The sequence below is a fragment of the Podarcis erhardii genome, assembly GCF_964252035.2.
Source record: "Podarcis erhardii genome assembly, chromosome: 12".
In the NCBI taxonomy this organism is placed as follows: domain Eukaryota; kingdom Metazoa; phylum Chordata; class Lepidosauria; order Squamata; family Lacertidae; genus Podarcis; species Podarcis erhardii.
Window position 1 is genome coordinate 11,755,637 of NC_138513.1, and position 17,668 is coordinate 11,773,304.

A 17,668-nucleotide genomic window follows, 5' to 3' on the forward strand; every position below is an offset into this window, starting at 1 on the left:
TCGAAACTATGCTGATAATAATTTTTGCTTGTCATTCAAATGGTAAGTAATAATTATAGATTTGGGGCTTCCATCCCTGCTTCATTAATAGTAAATTGCATGGAAGTCTGAAATGAAGTCAGATATGATACATCTCAAAATGCAATTTCCATAGCTTTCCTTAGTTATGTATAATTAATTACAGAGTTAATAAGGAGAATACGGCAAAGAAAGGGAGTTTATTCAACCAGGCTGCCTTCCATTATCAGATTCCTTTTGTGCAGTTTTCTTTCTTTCAGTAAATTTGGGTGACAATAAACCAGAACTGAATACATACATTACTAGCTGGAGCACTCAATGGTTTTAAAAAATTGTAACCTAATACAACAATGTGTGTGTGATTTATTTTTTTTTAAAGGAGGATACTTTATATTGTTCAGTAGCTCCATTGATTTATTTCAATGCATTTAAATATGTATTTTCAATTTAGAAGTTTATTAAATGCAGTGGGTTTTTTTATGTTACTGTATAGAGACAAAGCAAAGGTTGTATATTTGTCCTCCAAAAGGAAAAGTCCAATACTACCTCAACCTGGCATCCTTTTCTTATGTCCCAAAATGAATAGAAAAGCCTTAGGTAGTTATGGGACAGAGTTGCAGAACCAGGCATTGTTGGACTCCAACTCCCATCAGCCCCAACCAACATGGCCAATGGCCATGGATGATGGGATTTGTAGTCCAGCAACATTTGGAAGGCCACAGGCTCCTCCCCCCTGGTATAGGAAACGACAGGTGTAGAAACATGAATATAGGCAGGCCACATGTGGGAGGCACTTTCCCACTCCCAGTCAAAGCAGTCTACTGCCTGAGGAATAAAAAGGCAAGCCATTTTTCAAGAGCTCCTATTCCCTTTGCCCTTCCAATAGCAGTCTGTGGATTTATGTAACTTGGACCATGTCCCGTTGGCTCTAACTTTCTGTTCCTCTACTCTTACTGCCCTTCTAGCGCATATATTCCACACAGAATTCTGTACAGGTATCAAACTACTGTGGCTTTTGGATATTCTTCCTTATTGGGCCAGCATGGTAACCTGTGATTTTTGGTCAATAAATGCAAAATGGCTACCCCCTGCGGTTTGGAAGCTTGTAGAAACATGGATGCAAATTAGCAATTGTTAGTTACAGGCAAACTAATGCAGGAAAAAATGAATTCTGCCTCAGTGCAAATACGAAAGACCACCTCCACACCCTATGTCCCAGGTCCACCATCCATGTCGGACTAGAAGCCTTTAGCTTATGGGGTACCACAGGGATCGCCTCTGGTCTCCCTATAACCACTAGATGATGTTATCAAAAGATCTGGGCTAGAGCATCGCCAGTGGGCAGCTGATATCCCATTCTAACACTCATTTTTCACTGTCTGATCCAAGAGAGGAGAAAGAACTCCCATTATCATTGGAAGCTCAGGTGGTACTAAGAGGGATTTTAACAGTTTTAGTTGCTTGGTCTGCCAACTACCTAGAAAAGGTTGATCCGGCCTCTTTTCACCATCCACTAGTTCAATCCAGGCTGCAATTACATGGGGCTGCCTTTAGAAAAACATTTGCAAAACTGCAAATGGTATAAATTGTGGTTACCAGGACACCACTGGGAACAATGCAGTCAGATCAAATGACAGTTATCCTACATCAATTGTCCTGGTTACCAGCTGATTCCTGGGATGAAGAGAAAGTGCTGGTAATAATATTTAAAGCCCTTATTGGCAGCAATCAGGTTATCTTAAAGATGTCCTTTGCCTATATGAATTTGTATGAGTTTCTTGCTCTCTGGTCCATCATTAACAAGTATACTATTGGTGGATATCAAGAACAGGGCCTTTTCAGTGCTGGCACCACAGTGTGGAATTCTCTCCATAGAATGGTGTCTAAAAAGAGGTGCACACAAATAATGAAGTGCCACCCATTATTTTCTTCTGCATTGCCATGTATCTTACCGCTCTGTTTGCCACTGTTGCATTTTTATATTCTTATAATGTGTCATTTAAATGTAGGCCATTTTGGAAAATTAGTTTGAAAAGCAGGTTATAAAACCAGTAAGTAAATCCCCACTTCCAAGTTCACGGAAGAAAAAAATAATGTAGCAAAACACAATGTGCCTTTAGCTGTTCTGAACGAAAATTAAGAACAAAGAAAAGGGGAAACAGCAGCTGTGCCTCCAAGGCAAGAGTCCAAGCTGCCTCTTGCAATGAATGGTACAAGTCAGTTTTCCCTGACAGGTAAGATAAGTGCAAAGCGTAATTCATTTCCTGGTATCTTTCTGCTTGACTATCTAGGCACCCACATTAAAACACAATTTCTCACTAATACATACACAGAAACATTTTTTTCTCCTCCCTTCAGACCAGCTACATATTTTCAAGCATAGTGATTGAACGCCCCTATCCAAAGTAATGAGAGTTTAATTAATGCATACTATATTTTAATACATATCTACGTTGCAAAGCTTCTTTCCGATGGGTCTTCACCGAACCACATTTTTGAGGGTTTCCACTGCCGTTCTCAAGGCTTTGTTTTATTAACAAAGATTATTTTAAATGCAATATGCGAGAATATTTGAATACATAATTAGGAGTTGTTGTTGTTCTTTTAATAGGAAAGAAAAAACCATCCACAGTCATGTTATCTCGTTTGGAATGCCAAAGACATGGTATTTTCAACGTCCAACTGCAAATACACAGACCACAGAGTAGAACAGATCTCATAAATATGGCCTCACGCAACTGGTGTTACAATTATGGAAACAATTATATTTTTTTAAATAAGAAGTATTGCAAACCTTCCATATTTAACGTATATCTGCCTAGCATTGTATCGATATGAAATTTCCTGGGCATGCAATCTCTGTCACGTAGGAAAAACAGAAGGTAGCCAATACATCAGGTGATGACCAGGGAGTTTCTAGAAGGACAAACATGGTGGGATACAATGGTGGAAGAGTTTGGAGCCAAAGACAGAAGCTACTGAGCAAAGTCTCATTTTAAGCCACAGGCTTAAATCTGCAGCTGAGCGAGATAACTCACTCTCACTACAACCTGTTTGGAGCTAGAGAGAACACACTGCTTCCCAAGCTGTCCTTCCTTGCCTTGGGAAGGAACAAAGGTTCTGTCCTGGCTCTATTCAGATGCAGCCTACTGGAAGGGAAACAAGGTATATGTGGCATTCACATGTGCAACTGCGGACATGATCATGCTGGAGTACAGGGCTGCATTTGTGTAGGCATGACAGAGAGCAGGAGAGATACAGATGGAGACAGAATGCTAATTTCCATTGAAAACAAATGTATGATATGTGTACAGTGGTGCCTCGCAAGACGAAATTAATCCGTTCCGTGAGGCTCTTCGTATAGCGGTTTTTTCGTCTTGCGAAGCAAGCCCATTGACAGCTTAGCGGATTAGCGCTATTAGCGGTTTAGCGGCTTTTAGCGATCAGCTGTTAAGCGGCTTATCAGCGGAACAGCTGATAAGTGGCTTAGCGGCTTAGGAAAGGGGGGGGAGGGGGAAAAACCCGCAGGAACTTGCAAGACGTTTTCGTCTTGCGAAGCAAGCCCATAGGGAAATTCGTTTTGCGAAGCGCCTCCAAAACGGAAAACCATTTCGTCTAGCGGGTTTTCCGTCTTGCGAGGCGTTCGTCTTGCGGGGCACCACTGTACTCATGTATGATGAGCGAGCTTTAGAATAGAATCAGATGTGCATTCTGGAGGAAGCTCACCGGCCACTAATCACCAGCAATATAACTCTCCATACTCAAAGAATATGCTCAACTTGCACGTCTTTAAAAGGATCCTGGAAACACTAGCACTGGACAAAACACCATCTGTTCAACCTTCCATTTAACTTTCTTTTCTTGGCATTCAAGCAAAAGAAACCCTTTCCATCTGACCTCCTGAAAAATTGTTATTACCGCGCCTTCTAATAAGAACAGATATTTTGCCTGCCCTTTGTCTTTCACAGAGACCAAGGCAAAGCAGCACAGAATTGTCATGAATCATTGCTATTTGCTTATTTTAGGCTCAGTGGGTTTAATTTGTACACACTCGCAATGAATGCCTTGCAGTTCGGATTCCCAAGGTGCTGTATCAGCATTTCAGCAGCCCTTTTTTGAACCCTTACAACCTAATGCATAACACATGTTGTCCTCTGTTTTATCTACCAAATATCTGCTTACTCAAGGTTGAATGACAACAACCGAGTGCAGGATAATGAAACAGCCCTGCTATATTCCTAACCAACTAAAAAACACAGAAAAGTGCTCAAACATGCAACCTGAATCCAATTCCAGCTAGCTTTCGTCAAGCTGACAGATAAAATATTAATAAACAAATGATTACTGTAAACATTTCTTTAGCATGTGCATATCCATTTATATTTCTTTATTTTATTAGATCTTAACTCAAAATGAGCTTTACTTTTGGGGGCATAAACCACAAACTTTAGCAAGACAAGGTTTACTTTAATTTTTAAAGGCATTATTTTGTAAGACCAAAGTATTAGTGATCTAGTTCCAGATGTGACGTACAAGAAAGTAAACCAATAGGTTGGAGCAGAGCATGGGGGGGGGGGGGGGAATAGATCTGAAAAGGCGTAATGGTTGGGGTTTTTTGTGCGTTGGGTTTTTTTTGCATATTGAATCCAATTCTCATATCTGAATGCGTCTGTTATGCTAAAATTCAGAGCCCCAGGAAGTTATTTAGCTAGGAAAACTGTTCAGACTCAGTACCTGGTGTTTAACAGTTTTAAGTCAGTTTTATAGAAATTTATTGAAATTGGCTTTTGCAGTTAAAGTTTAGAGTTTATGTTCAATTCTAACAATTAAAAACACACACCACAAAACCAGCAACTTAAAACTAAGAAGGTCATGACAGAGGAGGTGGAGGAATTGCATTTTGAAAAAAGCAGTGCTGTAGGGAGACAATACAGACTCCTCATCAGAGCTTGTGTTGGCCAAGTCCGTGACATAATTATAGAGCAAGAAGCCAAGCTGTTTCTCACCTACCCAAAACACCTAAAAGCACCCAGCATTCAGACAGCTACACAAATATATCTGCTTAGACCTGTCAACAGAACTTAGACCTAGACCCCTTTTGCTGCCATGCCAGGTGACAGAATATTGGCCTTTTTGAAATTCTGATTCTTGCTGCCCAAGAATCTTGAGATTCATTTTCCATCCATGTGAGAGGCTGCTTCCTTAGGTTTTGAAGCTAGTGCTTTAATTTATTCCATCTAGCAGCAGGGCTGCTGCTGGCTGGCCTAGCCTAAACCTGGCAGAGGGAAAACAAGCCTTTTAAATATAGTTTGACTTATAGTTTGACCACCCTTTCTGCCGGTGTTAGTTCTTCTAGGTTCCCAGGTCAAGTGACTGAACTGAACCGGGTTACGAGTCCCTCCCGCCCCCAGAACATCCATTATTCGGGGATGACATTGGCATAGGTTCTACGTAGCATGTTCAGCCATGGGATGTGTTTGCGTATCTCCAGCTGAACCAGAGATGCTCCATATCCTAACATCGCACACCCTGGTGGATCTAGAGCTGCGACTGCACTCCAAGACACCAATAAGAAGAAACAAAACCAAAGTGCTAAGATTAACTTTAAAGTTAAAAGATTGGTAGGAAGGTAACAATCCTACTGGCTTTTAAAGAGCTGGTTTTTTTTGTTATAATAATAAATAATAATAATAATAATAATAATTTATTTATACCACGCCCATCTGGCTGAGTTTCCCCAGCCACTCTGGGCGGCTTCCAATCGAGTGTTAAAAACAATACAGCATTCAATATTAAAAACTTCCCTAAACAGGGCTGCCTTCAGATGTCTTTTAAAGTTAAGATAGCTGCTTAATTCCTTCACATCTGAAGGGAGGGCATTACACAGGGTGGGCGCCACTACTGAGAAGGCCCTCTGTCTGGTTCCCTGTAACCTCACTTCTCGCAATGAGGGAACCACCAGAAGGCCCTCGGTGCTGGACCTCAGTGTCCGGGCTGAACGATGGGGGTGGAGACGCTCCTTCAGGTATACAGGACCGAGGCCGTTTAGGGCTTTGAAGGTCAGCACTAACACTTTGAATTGTTTTTTGTTTTGTTTTGTTTTTAAAAAGAAAGTTTTATGCACTGCATTTCCCACAGTGCATCTGAAGCTCCTCTCTTGAGTTGAATTCAACAGCCTTAGCACCTTACCAATATCATGTGCCCAGTAGAAATGTCCATGTTGGACTGGACTGGTTCTTCGCACCAGGATGAAGTGCTGCTTCGAGCAGAAGGACTCTGGATGGGCCCATCGCTGAATTGCGAAGATATGCTGTTAATGCGAGACGTATGCAGAGGCTCTGGGTGGTCGGAGGTTTTCACTGCCATACGCTGGCGGCACAACTCCTAGAAACAGAGAGAAGCAATATCCCGGGATTAAAATCCAGACTCTAAGAAACCATCCACCAAAACACACATTTAATACACAGGGGTTTGTCCTTACATGCAGGCTGGACTCCTGTTACTGCCTCTGAGCTTCATATGCACAACAACTGCATGCCAGACAGAAGGAAAGATGCAACACCAGCTTTGGTCTGTATGCAGGATTGTTGCGCTATTGTTAGGATTCGTGCAAAGTACAAGATTTCAAATCATACAGATTAGAGTCAAAACTATGAATCCCCGTGACAGGGTGAGCTCCCGTTGCTTGGTCCCTGCTCCTGCCAACCTAGCAGTTTGAAAGCATGTCAAAGTGCAAGTAGATAAATAGGTACCACTTCAGTGGGAAGGTAAACAGCGTTCCCGTGCTCTGGTTCACCAGAAGTGGCTTTGTCATGCTTAGTCCTGCTGGCCACATGACTCGGAAGCTGTACGCCGACTCCCTCGGCCAGTAAAGCGAGATGAATGCCACAACCCCAGAGTCGTCTGCGACTGGACTTAATGGTTAGGGGTCCCTTTACCTTTACCTATGACCACTGGAACCTATCTACTCTAGAATACTGATGTCAGTAAGGCTACTTTGGAATAAATTTCTGCAGAGGCTCCCGGCTTGTGGAATGCTCTCCTCAGGGAGGTTTGGCTGGTGCCTTCATTATACACCTTTAGGCGCCAGACAAAGACATTCTTCTTTAACCAGGCCTTTGGCTGATTGGCATCTGACGCCCTTTTAAATGTGTTGTTGAAGGGCAATTAATGGGTTGTTTTGCTTCTTGTTTTTACAGTGGTACCTCGGGTTACAGACACTTCAGGTTACAGACTCCACTATCCCAGAAATAGTACCTCGGGTTAAGAACTTTGCTTCAGGATGAGAACAGAAATCGTGCAGCAGCAGCGGGAGGCCCCATTAGCTAAAGTGGTGTCTCAGTTTAAGAACAGTTTCAGGTTAAGAATGGACCTTCAGAACGAATTAAGTTCTTAACCCGAGGTACCACTGTATTATGTATTTTGTGTTTTTTATATTGCAATTTTGTGTTGTGAACTGCCCTGAGATCTAAGGGTACAGGGTGGTATAAATTTTTAAAATAATAATAAATGTCAAGTAGTACCATCAGCAGAGGGTCCCCAAACACAGCAGGGCTGGCTTACAACATTTTGAAGTAATCTTTAGAACCATTTAAAATGGGGGGGGGGGTTTCCTCATAAGACCATTGGTTTGGAGTCTAAATTTGCCTAACTGCACCAGGGGGACAGTTTACCATTCAGAATTGTGTAGCCAAGTTATTCAATTTCTCTGCTCCCTTTTCACTTGGCATTATGCATATATCCCAGGGTTGTAAAAACCAGATGACTTCTTTCATGCCTCCTTGAATTGCAATAGCTACATCACACTCATTGGGAGACAACTGAAAACAGGGGTGGGTGGGGCAGGTTTCCCCCCAAAATTGTACAGAAAATCGGGGGGGGGGGAGGGGGAACAGATAACTTTCAAAATGTAGATTCTAGGAGTCCAGCTCATTTCCAAGGCCTGGATTCTCTATCGGGCACTTAAAATGCAGGAAACCCACTTCTAACATTTGAATGCTATATGTTAGATTCCTCTAACATATATTGCATGCTTTACAGTTTCATTTTTTAATGACATACAGTGCATAGGTTTTTATAGCAATTGCCTGCATGTGCCACTACTATGGTACATATGCACTAGACTTGTAGCTAGATAATATTAGGGTCCATTCAGTAAGACAATTCTTTGGTAGCCTGATAAGTAGGCCGCGCAATGGCTGTCCATCAAGGTTTCCTGAAACTTTTGCTTTGGGAAATGGCAGGGGTGCAAAGACAGAAGCTGAAGGGAAAGCTCCATTTGCCCCCCACTTTCTGATAACAGAGCCCCCAGCCAGAGCCCAATCACATTTGTATGGTGTAGGGGATGCATTTGCATGAGTTTCATATCAACCCGTCCTTGTTTCTTGTGCCGCAGTCCACATGGTATCTGGACCCAAGTCAGAGGTTACTTTTCATAGGTACTTGAAGGGATCTCCAAAATAACTTTTGCCAACTTGGTTACGGGCTACAGTAATACCTTGGAAGTTGAACAGAATGCATTCCGGAAGTCCGTTCGACTTCCAAAATGTTCGGAAACCAAAGCGTGGCTTCTGATTGGCTGCAGGAATGCAGCCAACCGGAAGCCCAGCTGGATGTTTGGCTTCCAAAAGAACGTTCGAAAACCGGAACACTCACTTCTGGGTTTTGGTGCTCAATGTTAGTTATGCTCAAAGTAGATTCCTTCAAATAGATGGAATTCAGTGAGCATCACTCTGTTTTTAAAGTAATAGAATGTTTTCTCTTCATCCCACCCTTTCTTTATCAACACAACTGCTTCTAATATCAGAAGGAACAAGAAAATAAAAATTCCTTGGGGCAGTGACAATTCTTTACTTGCTTCCTTCTAGCCCAGGCATGGCCAAACTCGGCCCTCTAGCTGTTTTGGGACTACAATTCCCATCATCTCTGACCACTTGGTCCTGTTAGCTAGGGATGATGGGAGTTGTAGTCCCAAAACAGCTGGAGGGCCAAGCTTGGCCATGCCTGTTCTAGCCCAACGCTTCCTGGCTTCTCTTCTGTCACAGATAAACAAGAGACTTGAATGGCAACAGCTGAAAGGAACATCTTGTTCTATGGGAGGAGGCAAAGCAAGCAAAGAGGGAAACCTCTTGAGTGGGTAAAGGATGCAGCAGCCCAGACCAAGGCCTGTGTAAAACCATCTCTTGGGCCAACACAAGCAGGTTAGCACCCAACCACATACAATTCTGGGCACCACACAGTAGAGGGTAGTAATAATATCTCCAACTTTGTACCCCTTTGTTTCAAATTCACAAAGGGTCTTTAGAATTCTTAGAATACACTCTGGAACCACCTTGTTGTGCATGCTGGAAACTCCTAGAACGTGGGTAGGCAAACTAAGGCCCGGGGGCCGGATCCAGCTCAATCGCCTTCTAAATCCAACCCGCGAATGGTCTGAGAATCAGCAGGTTTTACATGAGTAGCATGTGTCCTTTTATTTAAAAGGCATCTCTGGTGTATTTGTGGGGCATAGCAATTTGTTCATTATTATTTTTCCAAAATATAGTCTGACCCCCACAAGGTCTGAGGGACAGTGAGCCGGCCCCCCTGCTGAAAAAGTTTGCTGACCCCTGTCCTGGAAACATGTTTTTGCTTGCAATGACCACGTGCAATGTCATTAAAACTGTAGGTTTGTTCTGTGGTGGTTTGGACAAGATCTCACAGTGCAGTGACACCTGCCCAGGTGAAACAGACCGCCCAGTGAAGTTGGGCACTGACACTGCACATACTTTTTCAGATGCTACAGACCATGGGATTTTACTTTGAGTATATTCCCGACAGGGCCGTCACTGTTTCCTTTCTTACATTCATTTATTCACTTTATTAATTTATAATATGCTAGGTATTAAGCTACTACCATAGCAGCGTGCAACAATAAACTCGCTCAGATAAAACGGTTATGAGAAAAATATCAAATACCCCTTGCAAGTGAAGCCATCTATCTGAGAAAATGTTTAGAAATCAGATTCTCCATTAGCGTTGCTATGGGCTGCGGACGATTGCAATAAATGTTGCATTGTTCAGTGGAGCTGACACTCAGCCAATATTTAGTAGTCAGACCAGGAAAACTATGTTCTGTCTGTGATACTAAATCTGACAAAGTAGCAAACTCAAGGGTTGCCCCTTGGCTTTAACCATCATCCTCCAGACTGCATTCTGGTTCCATCCCAGAACAACATGATTCTAGACTAGCTTCACCTCAGCTTTTGGCCCAAGTAGAGGTCAAGGGTTTTGGTAATCTTATTTGCCACCAGTGAACCATCCCCATTATTATGACTTCCATTTCAAAAAAAAGTAATCAGAGAAACCATATGCCACAACAATAATGGACTAAAACCCTGTCCCTGAGCAATGGCAATGCAGTTCTTTGTTTGCTTACCGCCTTGACGTTATTTCTAAGCACTTGCCAGTGGGAACCCGCTTCAAACATCCCCCAGTTCCACTAATTTAGTAATTAAATTTAGTATCAGTTCCGCTAATTTAGTCCTCTGTTGCTCCCCCCCACCCCACCCCCCCAAAAAACCAGAACAAAAAACCTGTCCTGAAGTGAAATTAAAGGCCTACTTTTGGCACAGCCTTTTTATATCTGAGTAGTTGAAAGACCCAACATGTTTTATTCTTTTCTCAAATGAAGTTACAAGTGCAAGTCCTCTTCACATTTGATGGGTGTATACAGCAATACATAACAATGGTACAGAAAAGCTACAAACTTCTATTGCCTGTGTCACCAGATTTACTACCCATATCCTTGGAATATCCATCCACCCTAATCACAAAATTATGCTCTCAGAAACTGCTCACAAAACTATGAGCAACAACTGAATATTTGTTTCCCTGCCTAATGGGCCATAGTTTGGTCAATGCTGCCTGCGTAGTTGAAAATTCCAGCTTTAACTAACTGAAAACACTACTAATGGCTTCTCAGCTCAAGTAGCATTCTTTCCTGCAGAAAATTCCCTAAAACACACAGAGCAGCAGTAGTCTGTATGAAAGAAAAACACCCCTCCAACTCGTGTGTAAAACTGCATTGCAAGCTTTCTTTGTACATTTGATTTGTGAGTGTCGTATTGTGATTTTTATATATTGCTGGTAGATACATTTATACATTGTGGTTTTAAGTGAAGTTGAGCTATCTTGAGGTTTAACAAATGTGTTCTGGAAAAGCAGGATACAGTGGTATCTCTGGTTACGTACTTAATTCGTTCCGGAGGTCTGTTCTTAACCTGAAACTGTTCTTAACCTGAAGCACCACTTTAGCTAATGGGGCCTCCCGCTGTCTCGTCCTGAGGTAAAGTTCTTATCCCGAGCTACTATTTCTGGGTTAGCGGAGTCTGTAACCTGAAGCATCTGTAACCCGAGGTAACACTGTATTCATTTGGAACTTAAACTCCCATTATTTACAGCATAAATATGGGGAAATGATAACATGGCCTTTTTAGGTATCCTCCAGTGGATTGTTAGACCATAAACATTTATTTTAAAAGCTAATTTGATGCTTATGAAATTGTTTCATGTTACATGGGAATTGCTTGCCAATGGAGACACCACTTCCTTCTCATTTCATTTCATCACACTTACTATCAAACATTTGTGCAATGTATTTACCACATATGATAGAAAAAACTTATTGCTGTGTGGCAGAAACTACCCAAATCAAACTAAAACATTTGGAAATACTGTTATGGTAGTTTGCAGAGAGCCTTTATGTGTGTGATGTTTTTTAAAACAAAGAGACAAAGTGGTGATTCTAAACAGAATATTTATAAAAGCATATATCAAACTCTCCCCCCGACACAAAAAACAAACATTTTTTTAAAAAACAGAACCAGTTCTAAATAATTCCCAGTTTTTCAACAAACTGATGACTGGGCAGAGAGGCAAGAGATGGGTTTTTGAATAAGAGCAAGTCAGTTTATGCAAGGCTAAAATTAAAATTGGGCATTGTTTCCAGATTATTTTGTATTTTCTTATTTAAATATTCAAAAAAGCTGGGATGTTAAAGACCCCGCTTTTATTAAAAATATAGCAAGGTGAGTACTTCCTGCAAGCTCCTCCTTTTTCTTTGATGGGTGCAATTGGACAGGGAGACAGCATAGATACCGGCAATGTAGTTATTCTCGGATTAACAGGAAGTTAAACTGGAGCACCGCACATGAGATTTTCTGTCAGAAGGGGTTGAATGGTTCTGGGCAATGCTATTGAAAGCAACACCTTCTAAAATACTCTTCCCTTTTCAAAGTAGCGCGGAGGTTTCCCTTAAGCCACCAGAGAAAAGTTGCATTAGCAAAGTCCCTTTAATCTTAAAGAGAGAATGGGAACATGTTCTGTACCTTGCTGCCCAGGTGCTCCTACATTTGAGCTCCTGCGGCCAATTCTTATGCACAGTCTAAGCCTTCTGCATTCGTGACCTATGTCAGGCAAGCACTGCAAACACAAACACACTCACACACCCTCAGAAAGTGAATCTCATCATTTAAGGAAGCGAAGGTTTCCTGTTTCAATGTGCAGACTGCATAACACCACAAGTGCCATCTCTTTCTGGGTGTCCCTGCTCTGTGACAGCAATGTGCTTTTGCTGCCACATGCTTTCACAGCAGATGACAGCCATTGAGCTGTCACAAAAGTGTGGAGAAAATGAGACAAAAAAGGGGGAGATACACACACACACACACACACACACACACACACACACGAGAATCGGTAGCACACAACCGGGCAAGGTTTAACTGTGTAGCACCCAGAAAAATTCATTAGAACTACCTGGTCTCCCATGAAATATTGATCATGTACACATGTAAAGGAGAGGATGGTTTTATAGCCAGGTAAAACTAGTCCCCCCCCCCATTAACTTTCCATCACAGCAACTCATTGGCCTGATTCATAAACCAGTTTAACTGCAACACAAGTTCAAAATTATTTCAGCTGCATTGGTTTAAATGCAATTAATTATTTGGTATTTGGTAATTAAATGCATTTGGTATCCAAGCACTCTGGTTTAACTGGTTAGAAATTCTTTAAGGAAGCTCTGAAGTTCCCCCATATGTTATTGAACCATACATCCCATAAACCCTGATCACTGCCAACCTCTGGGGCTCAAGACTAGGAAAGGCTGCTGTCACCCCCATGTTCACTGAGTCACACACCCCTACTTAACTCTTATTTGGACGGCATGGGCGCAATAGCACTGCATTTCTGACATGTAATCCTTAAACACACAACATAAACGCCACCTTAGCACAAGCAAGCAGAAAACATTATTTTACCAGGATGGAGATTTTGTGGGAATCACACGGCAAGATTCTCAACATGCAGGACATAATTTTCCTCAAGATGAGCAGATGAAACACTGACATTCTTTTACAGACCAGGGCAACCCCACTTTTCATACCAAGTGGGCCATTGTCATTGGTTATTAAATAGAGTCTCCGGAGGGTGGGAATAACCCACTGGGAAACTCGCTTGTGCAAAAAAGCTTCTCAGTAAATGCCATTCATTTTCTAGGCATGGTCCATTCATTTCGACAATGCCTGCGCAGGGCAAGTCCTTGATGATCGCTCCAACCCTAAACACTACTAATAAACCTGTGCCATTTTTATCCCATCCTTCCTCCAAGGGGATAAAGGGGCCCCTGACCATTAGGTCCAGTCGTGACCGACTCTGGGGTTGCAGCGCTCATCTTGCTTTATTGGCCGAGGGAGCCGGCGTACAGCTTCCGGGTCATGTGGCCAGCATGACTAAGCCGTTTCTGGCGAACCAGAGCAGTGCACGGAAACGCCATTTACCTTCCCGCCAGAGCGGTACCTATTTATCTACTTGCACTTTGACATGCTTTCGAACTGCTAGGTTGGCAGGAGCAGGGACCGAGCAACAGGAGCTCACCCCATTGCGGGGATTTGAACCACCAACCTTCTGATCGGCAAGTCCTAGGCTCTGTGGTTTAACCCACAGCGCCACCCGTGTCCCTAGGGGGATGGTGTACATCTAAAAATAAAAGGGCTTCTCAACAACCCTGTGAGTTAAGTTAGGCTGAAACCTGAGAGAGACTTCCCTGGAGCTTCATGGATGATTCAAGATTTAAACCTGGGTCATCCAATCCTAATCCAACACTCAGATTATCACTATATCACACTGGGACCACTGGCTCACTAAACCTGCTCCATACTGAGATTCCAAAAAGAGGAAAGAAAAAACAAAACAAAACAGGCCAGCTAAACCAAACGCTCCAAGATTGCTATGTGAAAAACTGTTGGCAATGCATTTCAGATACGTGTAACCAAACTATGCCTAAGAAACACAAATCCTGGAATTTTCAAAACACAATTCCTATAGCACCACATTCTATAATGAGTTTGTATACAGAAGAATGAACAAGGGATACATGAGTTTGTGCTACATATGTCTCACTATAACAGGGAGTTGCAATTCCCTGCACTTTTTACTTGGAAACACTGAACTGAAAGAAGACAGAAGTCTTGGGTGCAATATATGCCACCTTCCATCTACAAGCTGGTCTAATCCACTAGACTCCTTTATATATATATAAACTAGACAGTGTTTTTATTTATTTATTTAACGTTGAAAACAGTTCCAGGTGAGGCCAGCTCACAGTATGCAGTACAAGTGAGTGCTCAAACACACCAATATTCTGAGAGAACATGTTGAACCAGGTGTCTGGGGCCAAGGGAGATTCTGGGGTCCCTATTGTATGCACAGAAACTTATACCACTTATACCACAAAAGAACGCAATCCTATCCCTCATTTTCCTTTCAGTTTGCAGGATATATGGTAGTTCCATGGTCAATAAGGAAGGCTGGGGTTTGCATCTACCAAGGGAACAGAACGTCACATTGGAAGAAAAGGAGTATACAGCACCTACAGCAAAGACAGCTCAGTTTTCATGTAGGATTATTATACCAGAGCTACTATGGAGCTCAGCCACCACTATGAGCTCAGCCAAAGAACCTAGTTTTAATATATACTATCACTAGGGGGCAGCATGACAACATCTTCTTGCCTATTACTCCCACCACCCACTTACACAGCTTAACATTTACATTTTGAGCACTGCATTTAATTCAAATTCCCTCCAGATCTGTAGTGGATAGTTCTGCTTTGGTGGATAGTTCTGCCAGATGCAATTATTTCAAACTCCCACCTTCCATACATGCCCCTAAATTACCGAGAAGGATCCAGCTTTAATTGTAACGTGGTTGCTTGCCATCCTAAAGCAAAATGTTTTGTCCATCTAGTGGTGTTTTTTTTTATTTAATGTGTATAATTTTTTGTGTGAAATGGCAGCCACTTACAATCAGTCCTTTGATGAGCAGCCACTTACAATCAATTCAGGAACTAAATAAGAGAGTGAGCAGGCAGACAAGTGTTCTGGGGGAAGGAAGGGAAAGGCAAAAGTACCTCTGGATAGAAACCACCTTTATAACTCTATTTTTATGCTTCTCACTTCAGGTTAATCTAAGATCAGCCTCAAATAAAATTCCCAACCAAAAGAAGCTGCTAAACAGAAAAGCTTTGTTATGCTGCAGTCGTTCCTAAGGTCGCTTGACTTTCTCTATCTTAGTCACTTTCACAGATTTAAGCATACCCATTTTGAGTATTCTCACTCTACTCTGAAGAGGGCAGAAAACAGTCACTACTTATAGAAAAGCCCAAACAGCTAACGATGGCTATTACTAACCACCAGAAATTTCTCACATATTTTCAGATTCACCCCATTCTAGCTCCTCATCATAAGAGCCTCACAAAAGCCACAGAATTTCCAGATATTATACTTCACAAGTACACACGTTTATCTAACATCCACATCTATCTCCAACCATGCTCCACGTAAGTAGCATTACACCGTATGTTTAAGAAGAAAAAAAAAAATCTCCTCCCCCTCCCTATTTCTCTCTCCCTCCCCTCCCCCATTTCCACCTTCTAGAAAAATCCCGAAGCAAAAATCCTTACTACATTTCTGCCCTTTCTTTTGTGGAGAAACATTAAGAGGAGACTGTGTTATACAGTAATCATATTGTCTCTGATACGGTAACATTATAATTTTTCCCCACACAGGGCTTCCTTTACAGGAACACTGACCCCAAAATGACATTGTGAAGTCTAGGCAAAAGTTTTATTATTGTATGCACAAAGTGTGGATCTGGGCAGTAGTTGCAGATCAAAGACTTGAGTGTCCTGTTTTCCAAGTAATCAGTTTATAAAATTAAGAGGTGCCAGAACTTAAGCCTATCCTCTCTGCCAAAGACCTTTCACCCAGCTCCCAGATATTGGTTTGTGTGGAGGGGAAAGGTGATCAGTGGCTAGGTAAAAAAGCATTGTTGGGCGTCATCAAAAGTGCTCAGTTATTGCTACTTCATAAACTGCAAGGCTGGATCTTAGCATTAAAAAGAGCTTCCAGCTGCTAAATACTGTATACAGGCAATTCAAATTGCTCATTATTATTATTTTTTGCAGAGGCCAATGATCACAATAACTCTGGAAACTTTATTCCTATATTGCTAACATTGGGTTGAAAAACAGGAAAGACAAAGCAACTGTCTGAATCAAGAGATAATCTTCTGGACTGCCACATTTAATTGGAATTTTGCCCAAGTGGTCCTGGGATTCAACAACAATAAAGGGAAAAGAAGTGGGGGGAAAGGTCATCACAGCAGTATAATTCCCAGGGATGGACATGAACCACAATATGTCAATTCAGTGCTTCCAAAAAAATGTCCACTTCAGTCCAAAGCATTTCAGAAACTGCCGGATTCAGATCAAGATTTAATTTTCAGTAACCTTTCCTGAGTGGGTGAAGCCTGCCAAATTAGAGGCAAACAGGTCCATGGTGTGTGTTTTGTCTGGCCAAGGAACTTTTAAATTTTGATTTATTTCTTTTTTAAAAATAGTCTACCGCTCTACCCCCTCCCCTACATTTTTGACAGAATTGGATGGAATTTTCAGGCATGGTAGCCTCTTCTAAAATAATGGAGCCTGCCAAATTTCAGAAGGATAGCTACAGTGTGTTTCTTGCATCTTTCAAACTATTGTAGCGGTTAATAAAAGGATTCACATAATCTTCCTTATTGTTTTCTGGGCAGTTTATATTAAAATAGCATATAGCAGAGAGGGGCCCCTGTGTAAGAAACCAGCCAAATTGCAGAAAGGATGCTGCAGTTTTTAATGCTAGGTGCCTTTGAAGTTCATTTTTGTGGGGGAATAGTGAAAGGGATTAACTTTCCCTCACTGTTGTTTTGTAGGCAATGGTTTAAGTGGAATACATGGTAGAGGTGCCCCTAGGAATATAATAGCATGAACATTTTCAGAATGATAAATGCAGGGGCTAGGCAGCTAATATCAAAGAAGAAAAAAGCAGTTTGAGGTTTGTGTTCTCAACCAGCACCAAAAATCCCAGAAACTAAACTGCAAAGCTGATTTGACAGGAGTGGATTTGGGGAGGGGGGCATGTGGTACAGTGGCGGACAAATGTCCAACATTTCCCAAGCAACTACCACTAGCAGAACAAGAGGACAGAACCAGAGAAAGGTGCCACCCTACTTCATCATCTTTCGCCCAAACACTGTTATTTGAGAGCCCTGATAAAACCATTCCCTCTCA

General features: G+C 41.9%; 1 protein-coding gene across 1 annotated transcript in view; it reads right to left on the bottom strand.

Annotated features, from left to right (window-relative positions):
- PTPRN2 (protein tyrosine phosphatase receptor type N2) overlaps window positions 1-17,668 on the bottom strand; it is a gene marked incomplete at its 5' end in the record, with an annotated part of 436,031 nt that overhangs the window by 74,251 nt on the left and 344,112 nt on the right. Inside the window, one exon of the mRNA XM_081881778.1 lies at window positions 6,208-6,402. Within this exon, the coding sequence (XP_081737904.1) occupies window positions 6,208-6,402 (195 nt within the window). The remainder of the gene's footprint in view (window positions 1-6,207; window positions 6,403-17,668) is intronic.